Raw genomic sequence first — 11,238 nt, 5'->3', positions numbered from 1 at the left:
AAAAAAACGATTTATGTGTGGCAGTACAAGAGGTAAGTGGGGCACAAAAATTCCTCCTCACCAGTAGTAGTGAGGAGTCAAAAGAACTATAAGAGGATAGTTTAAATGGCTTGAAATACCAATAGCTTCTGTCATATCTAAGTACTCTCCACTCAATCGGAATCAATAGGGGCATCATTCAAGAATTCCTTTGATTTGAACTTCTCGGGTTCATCCCAGGACACAGGGTCCCTTCCAATGGCCCATGCATTGATTATTATTGTTACGTTGGCTGGAACATCAAACCCTTGTATATTGACATTATTTTTTATCAATTTATACAGAATCAATAATGGGAGTGAAAGATGCAGTCTTAGTGTCTCCTTAATCACTACATTCAAATAATGCATTTGTTTTATATCAACTTCTGTGATATTTGCTTTGCCCCTTGTGACCCCCGTACTTCCTCTTGAACTTCTTTCATGACTTCTGGATGCTTTAAAATTTCTTCCATTGTCCATTCTAGAAGTATACTTGTGGGATCAGTTCCGGCGCCAAACATATCCTACAGGATAAAAAAGACAATGAAAATAATTAACACAATTTTAGTTTAGACAACAATATTAGGGCACTCTTGGCCAATATAATGGCTTTGATGTTCTCATTCCAAAGAGGAATTCCAGAGTTTCTGTAGGTGATATATATATATTTTTTTTACTTACCAATTGAATGGCTTTGATGTTATCGTTCCATTGAGAAATTCCAAAGCTCCTGTCTTTTTCAGTTTGAAGGAGAAGTCTACTAAGTCAATGTCTGCATCATTATCATGATAGTCTTTTTGATTAAGTCCAATTCTGTGTTGTTGAATTACAGTATCAAGAAAAAAATCTATCTTTGCAAAAGTTTTCTCCATCCTCTTCTCCAACCCATTTACATAATTCACCTAGCTAAGCCATGGTATGAAGTTTGCTATATTAAAAGTTCCTAGCAGATATCCTATTTCCTGGAACATCCATTTAAACCGCTGAGTGCTTAGCATGTGGAAGACACAAACTTTGCGCATCTTGCTCCAATACTGACCATATGGTGCGAATCCAATATCCTTGCAATTATAAGAGAGCCGCCTACTGAAGCTCGTCTCAGGTATGTTTGAGATGATTTAGTCATGGTTTTATGTGATTTCACAAACTGGGACAGCTAATGAAACAACAAGGACTGGTTTACTTCCAAAGTGTAATAACATAAGAGGTCCATGGGATTTAGCCATTAATTGGAGTTTACGATGCAGTAAAGAACCTAATTGATGTAGGTTTCCTATTATGGGGAGTTTAAATGGGGAATGTGGTAGGTTCAATCCCTGCTAGCATTCATGGAAGAGAATGCAAAGCCAAGGAAAAAGCTAAGAAGCAACAAAAAGCATCCGAGAAACATCTTGCAATTGTCTTGCACTTTGCTTGCACAAAAAAAAAAAAAAATATATATATATATATATTTATATATATCCAATGTCATAAAAATATACAGATGACACATGTCACGATTCGACTTAAGCAAACGTTATCAAATAGAAAAATAAAACATTGAAATTTTATGATAGATTTAGTAATGGTTGGAGTACCAGTAAACATATGTGCATAGAGAGTATGGCCAATCTAGAGAGTAAGTGTGCACAGAGAGTATGGCCAATTAAGAAAGTAAGGCCAATCTAGAGATCCAATACAGACACTAATAAATAGAACAATTCCTCAACATAATTCTTCGATTATTTATTTTAAAAAATATGGTTGAAGTAAAATTAAATTAATAATATCACATAGAATTTATATAAGTCAAACAAATTTTGTTACTGAAAAAACACATCTATATTAAGGTGGGGCACTAATAATATCATATAAGACATTATATAAGAAGTTACAAATATCTCGTCACAAATAAAAAAAAAAAGAAAAAAAAAAAACATATCTATTTATTTGGGGCTCTTGATTTCCACCTCACCATTAGTAGAGAGGAGTCGCAACAACAATAAGAGGAGAGTTCAAATGCTTGAAATAGCAATAGCTTCTGTCATATCTAAGTCCTCCTCACTTGCTCCATCATGTAATGGCCAATCATATTTATACAGAAAATTGGCAACTACAAGTTCAACAGGGGCAATAGAGAATTGGGCTTCCAGGTATTCCGGCTGACCTATCCCAAACGAAATTAGTTGGAAATCATGGCCCTTGAAACCAGTAGAGACATCATTCGAGAACCTCTTTGGTTTGAACGTCTCAGGTTCATCCCATTACACAGGGTCCCTTCCATTGGCCCATGCATTAACTATTACTATTGCCTTGGCCAGAACATCAAACCCTTGTATAATGACATTTTCAATCAATTTACATGGAATCAATAATAGGAGTGGAGGATGCAGTCTTAGTGTCTCCTTAATCATTGCATTCAAATAGTGCATTTGTTTTATATAACTTTTGTAATCTTTGCCTTGCCCCTTGTGACCTCACTTACTTCCTCTAGAACTTCTTTCATCACTTATGGATGCTTTAAAAATTCTGTCATTGTCTATTATAGGAGTATACTTGTGGGATCAGTTCCGGCACCGGACATATCTTATAAGAAAGAAATTGATGAAACAATAGAATCTTTCAAAAGGAAAAACCATGTAAAACCTATAACCGTTGGAAGTGAAACTAATTCAAGAAACTAGATAGAGAAAAAAAAAACCATTACATGAAAAGAGGTTCTAGTAAGGAAAGAAAGAAACTAAGGACTACTATGCATGAGAAGTGATGGGTGCTTCAGTAACAGATGCTCCTAGACATGATTTTACAGGATAGATCAAGATTGATGATACTCTCGCTGTGGGTCCTGCCCTTGCACAAACACCACCAAACATAGACCCGTAGCCCCTCTCCATTTTTGCCTCTCTCTCTCTTTCTCACATACACACACTTACATAAGTTTTGGTATTTACAAGTGTGGTCATAGTAATTAATATATATTCATTGGACTGAATTCTTCTGTGGCGCAACAAGGCGTTTGGCACCCATCAAATGGCCAAGATTGCTCAGGCACGGAATCTAAGGCGATAACATGCAGTCCAAGACATTTATGGGCGTTGGATGCGCGCTAGATGCCCTGTTGCACCACAGAGGATCCAAGTCCTTGTGTTGAACTCTATGTGAATATAACTGCAATTTTGCAAATCGGATGTAGTTACCTGATGTGAAGATTTACATCCCCACTAAAAAATTAAGATGTTAAAACTAATAAATGCTTGGATGTCCTTTAATTAACGACTAATTTTTAAGGATGAATTCTAACTAGACCCGGTAAGTGATACTAAAATTAGGACATGAAAACTGGTAATAGTTAGGTGTGCTGGCCCCGCTTCTTTCTGCGCAGGGGGCTTTCTTGGTGCATGCATGTAAGGTTTGGTGGGATGGGGAGTTGTTAATGGTTCTTAATTTTTATTGTCATTCATGCTGCTCTACAATGCTTGATTATCTTTGTTCCTGAATCATAAAGTTGCCAAGGTACATGGTCAAGTATGTTTTTATTCTCTTTTTTGTTCCTTACTCCTTTTTTGATCAATTGGCAACTTTTACAGTCTAATGTCATGGAAGAAAGCTTTATATGCAAATAGTATGGCATTCATGGTATGGTTTTTTCTTTTGAAGTAATCATAAACCATGAGGAATCAGGTACTACAGAACATTTCATAAATGTCTGAAGTGGCCTACCTTTCCTTCTCATGGGGAGAATTTTCATGGTTGGATTTGGAAGGATACACTTTCGATTCTTTTTTTTTTGTTTAAATTGGTTTTTATTTTTTTATTTTTTTTTTGGTTAAGTCTCCTTCAAGTTGCTTCTTCCCTGAATTTCTCCACTGTAAAAATTTGGATAATCTTTAATTGCCAAAATTGAAATCCTTGTTTCAAAACGAAGTTTGATGAGCTTCGGTGGAGCATTCCATTACTTGGTTTAACAACAATTATGGTTTTGTCTTCTTATATTATTCTGGACTTTTACTCCAGTTCTACTCTTGTAATCTTTAGGTTATTTTATATATATATATATATATATATATATGGAGTGGAAGTTATAATACAAAAGTTATAACTCCCAATCGGTTACACATCTATCGCCTCTCTCTCTTTCTTTTTCTTCTTCTTCTTTCTTTCTTTCTTCTAAAATTTACAAAGCTAAATATAATGCAAAGCAGGTAAATTAAAAATGAATATTTTTTTACACATCTTTGTTTTACTTTTCTTCTTTTTTTTTTTTTTGAGTGCTTTAGTAAAACAAAACTAAACACATTCATACAAAATGAATTATTGCATCAATTTATTCATAGATTTCAAATTTTCTTACAAATTCGACAAAATTATTACTACATGTGAGAAATCTCATTCTTTATAACAATTTCAATTGAATGCACTTGTCTCTCAATTATTTTATACTATTTTATGCAAAAATGTTTTCCATGAGTATATAGCTATGATAGGTTCTTAAAATGTCCAAATCGATTACGATTTAATCCTCGGGTAGACCCAAGGTCTTACATTCAATCTCAGTTTGAAATGGAGTAATTCAATGACCAAAAAAAAAAAAAAAAAAACAAAATGCCTTGAAAATCAAGTGAAGAATTGAAACTTCTCTAAGAAATCAATGGCTGAGAATACAAAGGAATATGAAAATACATCGAAAGATATATGATTGAATCTGAATTTTATATTTAAAAGATTGTCAATTTACGCGGAATCAATAAGGGGAGTGGAGGATGCAGTCTTAGTGTCTCCTTAATCCCTGCATTCAAATAATGCATTTGTTTTCTATCAACATATGCAATATTCTCTTTGCCTCTTGTGACCCCCCATATTTCCTCTTGAACTTCTTTCATTACTTCTGGATGCTTTAAAATTGTTGCCATCGTCCACTCGAGAAGTATACTTGTGGGATTGGTTCCAACGCCAAACATATCCTACAGGATAAAAAAGACAATGAAAATAATTAACACAATTTTAGTTTAAACAACAATATTAGGGCGCCCTTGGCCCATATAATGGCTTTGATGTTCTCATAGGTGAGATTTTTTTTTACTTACCAATAGAATGGCTTTGATGTTATCGTTCCAAAGAGAAATTCCAAAGCCCCTGTCTTTTTCAATTTGAAGGAGGATGTCTACTAAGTTAATGTCTGCATCATTATTGTGATAGTCTTTTTTCTTATTTCCAATTCTGTGTTGTTGAATCACAGTATCAAGAAAAACATCTATCTCTACAAAAATTTTCTCCATCCTCTTCTCCAACCCATTTACAAAATTCACCCACCCAAGCCAAGGTATGAAGTCTGTTATATTAAATGTTCCTAGCAAATTTCCTATTTCCTGGAACATCCATTTAAATCTCGGAGTACAATGGTGAACTTGACTCACTCAACAATCAGCATTAAATTAGTTAAATCATATGACTGAACCAGTGAAGAATTGAAACTTCTCTAAGAAATCAATGGCTGAGAATACAAAGGAATATGAAAATACATCGAAAGATATAAGATTGAATCTGAATTTTATATTTAACAGATTGTCAATTTACGCGGAATCAATAAGGGGAGTGGAAGATGCAGTCTTAGTGTCTTCTTAATCATTGCATTCAAATAATGCATTTGTTTTATATCAACATATGCAATATTCTCTTTGCCCCTTGTGACCCCCCATATTTCCTCTTGAACTTCTTTCATTACTTCTGGATGCTTTAAAATTTTTGCCATCGTCCACTCGAGAAGTATACTTGTGGGATCAGTTCCGGCACCAAACATATCCTACAGGATAAAAAAGACAATGAAAATAATTAACACAATCTAAGTTTAAACAACAATATTAGGGCACCCTTGGCCCATATAATGGCTTTGATGTTCTCATAGGTGAGATTTTTTTTTTTTACTTACCAATAGAATGGCTTTGATGTTATCGTTCCAAAGAGAAATTCCAAAGCTCCTGTCTTTTTCAATCTGAAGGAGGATGTCTACTAAGTCTATGACTGCATCATTATTGTGATAGTCTTTTTTCTTATTTCCAATTCTGTGTTGTTGAATCACAATATCAAGAAAACATCTATCTCTACAAAAAAATTCCCTTCCTCTTCTCCAACCCATTTACAAAATTCACCCACCCAAGCCAAGGTATGAAGTCTGTTATATTAAATGGTCCTAGCAAATTTCCTATTTCCTGGAACATCCATTTAAATCTCGGAGTACAATCCGCTTCTCTATTATACTTCTTCCCTAGAGCCATCAACCCTGGATTTGTTTTGCATCTGCAAGACACATATTTGACTTTCTTGAACCATCTCAAGTATTGGAAACAAAGTTTTATTTGCTTTCTTAATTCCTTAATTTTTTATTTTTTTTTTATGTTCTTTCGGATCTCTCTTTTCATCGGACACTTGTTGGGTAGGAAACAAACAATGAATAAAAGGAAAATCATATTTTTGTGGGGGAAGCATGGTCTTTCCAACTCTACTCTGTCTAGATGTGTACCTATCCCACCGGGGAGGGTTCTTTTCTCCATAAATAAAATAAAAATATTCTTTGCCTACAAGGCATATAACTTATTCTCCTTTTCTCCCCCTCCCTGTCTTTTTTTTTTTCAAACACTTCCTATTCAGGTAGCTGGAAAAGCAATTTTAATTATTTTCTTTATCTCTTTTTCGCTAATTCTAGTTATCAATGTTTAATGTAGCTGTTTTGCAGATTGCAGATATTTTATTAGGAGAGAAAAAAAAAATCACAATCCGTTGATGAGCTCAAATGCGCGCCCATAAGTTGAGGTGCATGTCCTAGTCCTTCTAGCTGTTAGATGCCACATTTGCCCAATAAGCCAATAATGTATTAGAGAGGTCCCAAATCGGTTTTCTCTTTAGTTATTTATTTATTTATCATTCTTTTTATTGTAAACTTTTTTACCTTTAAAAAAAAAAAAAAAAAAAAAAGCCCCCACAAATTCAGCCTTGTCCTTTTAATTTTTGGATGGATGACATGTCTCATAATGTTGGCCACATTAATGGGAAAACACACTCCGGTGACATGAAAAATCCCACCCCTGTTGATTGTTGAATATCCTTGTGCTAATGCAAGGCCCATGCAGCCTTGCAGGACCTAAATGTTTAATTTTTAAGGGATTGAGGTATCTGGGAACAAAGTCCATGCTAACGCCCCCTGAGTCTATATCTCTCCTTCCCATAATAAGGGACAGATATGTCAATTCATTGAGAGAGATGAGAGGGATAGAGTCAGGGGGCACTAGCTTACCCTACGCTCTCAAAAAAAATTCATTTCTTAACTTCAAAATGTCAAGTTTTTAAATAATCAAACCACTCATCAAAAAAAGCAACAAATCTATGAGTTGAGACGAATCAAATCGAATCAAGATATGTCAAACTTTTAGGGTTTCAATGAATTATAATTGTAAATCCATTGAATCACTTATACCTAGTTTAAAACTTAAGAGAAGTACCACGAATTTGAAATTCAATAATTGTATTTTCCATTTTTAAAAAATCATCAACTGTTGTTACTTTTGATAGTGTTTGTCAATTTAGGAACTCAGCCCCCTACCCCCACCTTGACACAAACGTAACAAAACCTACCACAATAATCATTATCACCAACTTAGTCCATTGTAATTCCATACATAGAGAATATGAATTGAACTACCAATTAACCATCAAAATGTTTCCAAAATACTAATTAATATATTTCATAACCTTTTCAAACTATAATGTTTAGGTAATTCCGTCTTGCTGGTCAAGGCATGGACATGGTTTTATTTTGTTTGTCCATTACCAATCCTACAGGTCCATGCCAACTTTTTACATCCCTAGTTCGGGTGTGCACAGGGTGGGACACAATACACATATTGGGTATCATCAACCTTTAGTTGCGTCTTTATAGTGGAAACAATAGGCGTGTTTGGTGATGGAGGATGCATGAAATCATTATTTATCTCCCACCCACATTTTCATTTTGAAAGGTTAATCAAATTCGGAATGCTTTTCAAAATTTCATAAAAGCATGTTCTACCAAAAATGAAATACAAATGATTCTGCACATCAATAATTCTTCACCACCACCACCACATTGATGGAGGATGCATGAAACCATTATACATCTATCATTCACCTTTTCTTTTCAAAACGTTAATCAAATCCGGAATGTTCTTCAGAATTTCATAAAAGCATGTTCTACCAAAAATGAAATATAAATGATTCCGCACATCAATAACTATTCACACCACCACCACCTTTAACAAACCGTTCATTCTCACTAAGGAGACAAGAGTCACAGGACCAAACCGTATGAAGGTAGAAATCGAATAGAAAATATAGATATTAAAAATTGAAGGGAGAGTAGACCCTCACACAGAAACTAGAAAACCGAATCCAAAATACAACGATTCAATTCCAAAAATTGAAACCGGTTCAAGTCTTCTTAAAACAAGAGAAAATCAAATCAAATGAATCAATCGAATCCAATAACCAATTCAAAATTGGAAAAATCGGCTAAAAACCAAAATATTATTTAAAAAACAATTATATGTTTTTCATTATTTTGTGATATCATCATCTCCTTCTGTTCGTGGTTGCTTCATTGAAGATGATTAAGCATATGATAAATCTCAATTTTATTCCAAAATTTGATCAATAAAGTTGCTACTTATTAGGAGAAAGAAAAACACCCACTAACCTCTCAATGCTTCCAGATTTGTGCCAAATACAAGATAGAAGGTCCCAACCTATGCTAATACTGATTTTTTTTTCATCCTTTATTAGCTATATCAGATTGCCTTCATAAATGACTGCATTAACATAATTGACCATTTCCTTTGGAGATGTGAACCCATCATTTCTCATATAGAAGTTGACCTACAAAACGGAATTACCTAAACATTTTGTAAATAGTTTGCAAAGGTTATGACATATATTAATTAGTATTTTTTTATGGTTAATTGGTGGTTCATATTCTCGGTATATGCACTTATAATGGACTAAGTTGGTGATAATAATTATTTAAATGCCCTAAGATCTATTACCTGATATTGATAAATGGATAGACTTACATATAATTAATTACTGCTTTAGAAGATTCAAGATATATATATATATATATATCTTAAATAAAAATTGAGGGGTATTTAGTAGTAAATATCTTAAATACAAATTAAACATATGGGTGATTTCTCTGGTTTCAATCCTTAGTACCGGGTGTCTTGTGTAGACATTCAGGGGGTTATACTCTTGTTCATAGGTGCGAAGTCATTCAGGCCACATTATATATAGTAGAGCTTGGTGAAAGCTGTACTTCTTTTTATTTTCTATATGAGTATCTTTGGTAGATTTTTCCAATGGGTCCTACCCTTTCCCAATTTTAACAAACATGTGACTTTATGTAGCATATGAGAGAGAGGAGGCCACCCAAAATATATAAGCACAACTTCTCCCTCTCCTGCCACGGACTTTTCCTCTCATTTCATTCTATCTCTTTTTGCTCTCTTCTTCTTATTATAGGGTTGGAAACCCAAATGTCTTGAGAATGATGGATTTTGGAACCCGAGAGAGAGAGAGAGAGAGAGAGAGAGAGAGAGAGAGAGAGAGAGAGAGAGAGAGCATACAATATATTACTAGGTATTGTTTGTTCAAACTTATTTTTATTGTTAATGTCATAAGTGGGATCCATATAATACTAGATCCTGATACTTTTAACACTGGACAAGTTTCTGCTGTACACTTAAAGTGACAATTTTCAATCATGCCCATTCTGAACCTAGTCGGACTAATTTATGAGTTGTTCTCAGATTTTACTCACCAGTATTGAAATCGGACTAATATATGATCCTTCATCCTGGTTGACAACTCATCATACTCTCTCTCTCTCTCTCTCTCTCTCTCTCTCTCTCTCTCTCTCTCTCTCTCTCTCTACTTAGCTCAAATGCACTCATATAAACAAACTATCAAGCTTTCGTTTCTCTTTCTCCACTTGATCAAAGAAATGGGCCAATCAACCAAGCTTGGCTAGGTTGGTCAATCATAGGACCTTTTCTTGACACAACTTTATCACCTCCCTAACATCTCCCACTTAGATCTTAATAAAATCATCTCTCATGATCTTTCCGTATACTCAAATAAAAGTTCTATGGGCACAAATATATGACGATTCATAAGAACGAAGGTTTTCCTAATGACCACTATTTTTTTTTTTTGGAAGATAAGATCTCACTTATTATATTTTTGCTAAAAATTTGCAAAGGAATATTATTGAGAAAGAATGAAAGAAATGCAAAATTCTTTACATAGCGATTGTACAAACGAAAAAAAAAAAAAAATCAGATTGTTGTCTCACTTTTCATCTTGTCTTACCCAACCATACATGAAAAGAATATCTATAATCTAATAATGAGATGTTAATTGTCAATTGTAGTCCTCACCAAGATACTTTACTTAGCTTTTCCTAAAGTTAATTTAGTTCATGTAACAATGGATAACATACCCATTTTTTTCTAAGAGAACTCCAAGTATTAAGTGTGTGTATATATATATATATATATATATATAACATAATGGAATTCCATTCTGTCTACGGATGGCAGACAATAATTGATTCTATTTGTAAAAGGGTTCTTCAATTCTTGATCAAATTAATGCTGCACTGCTTACAAGATCATAAAGAAAAAAGGAAAAATATTTTTGAAAGTTCAGGTCCCCCCCTTTCCTTCCCTTCTGCTGAGGTAAAGAATCTTTCTGGTTTGGTGAGGTGGAAAATGCTCAATTACTAAAAGGGCCACTACTTCACTTCACTCATTAAATTCAGTTTGGCTTGCTCTGTGAAAGCATTTTGAGAAACGAAGGGAAGTGAAATTCTTTAAAAATCTCCACCAAATAAAAAACCTAAACATCAATAAATAAAATTTAATTTTTTCATCTCATTTTCTCAACCTCAACATTCGTGGGTCTCAGGCACTCCACCCCCTAAAGATCTCGACTCTAAATCACAGTTAAAAAGAATAAAATATATAGATAAACTTTGAAAGCATTTAGTATTGTATAGTGAACCTTTTGAAATTAAAACTGCATTTAGTATGACTTCTCAGAATGCATACCCAACGCAACATACGAAAAAGTGAGGAATTGAGTCCTTGAGCTGACCTTGACACCATATATAACCAAATTGGTTGTGGTGTGGCTAAATTGAAATTTGAAGCCCATT

At 34.0% G+C, this 11,238-nt stretch overlaps 2 protein-coding genes across 2 annotated transcripts; both read right to left on the bottom strand.

The window, feature by feature from the left end:
* Window positions 1-359: 359 nt before the first annotated feature.
* Window positions 360-6,261, bottom strand: LOC122071348 (cytochrome P450 71A4-like). Its single transcript, XM_042635685.1, has 3 exons — window positions 6,225-6,261; window positions 5,084-5,384; window positions 360-544 (listed from the first exon to the last, which is right to left on the bottom strand). The coding sequence occupies exons 2-3, from the start codon at window positions 5,372-5,374 to the stop codon at window positions 395-397; spliced, it is 441 nt and encodes a 146-aa protein (XP_042491619.1). The 5' UTR covers window positions 5,375-5,384; window positions 6,225-6,261; the 3' UTR covers window positions 360-394.
* On the bottom strand, window positions 5,450-6,258 carry LOC122071347 (cytochrome P450 71A3-like). The gene is made up of 2 exons (XM_042635684.1): window positions 5,926-6,258; window positions 5,450-5,799 (listed from the first exon to the last, which is right to left on the bottom strand). The coding sequence occupies exons 1-2, from the start codon at window positions 6,130-6,132 to the stop codon at window positions 5,554-5,556; spliced, it is 453 nt and encodes a 150-aa protein (XP_042491618.1). The 5' UTR covers window positions 6,133-6,258; the 3' UTR covers window positions 5,450-5,553.
* Window positions 6,262-11,238: the final 4,977 nt, after the last annotated feature.

This window comes from Macadamia integrifolia, unplaced genomic scaffold (assembly GCF_013358625.1).
Source record: "Macadamia integrifolia cultivar HAES 741 unplaced genomic scaffold, SCU_Mint_v3 scaffold_211A, whole genome shotgun sequence".
Lineage (NCBI taxonomy): Eukaryota > Viridiplantae > Streptophyta > Magnoliopsida > Proteales > Proteaceae > Macadamia > Macadamia integrifolia.
Note: the sequence above shows the minus strand (reverse complement) of the source record. Positions and strands in the feature narration are given on the sequence as shown.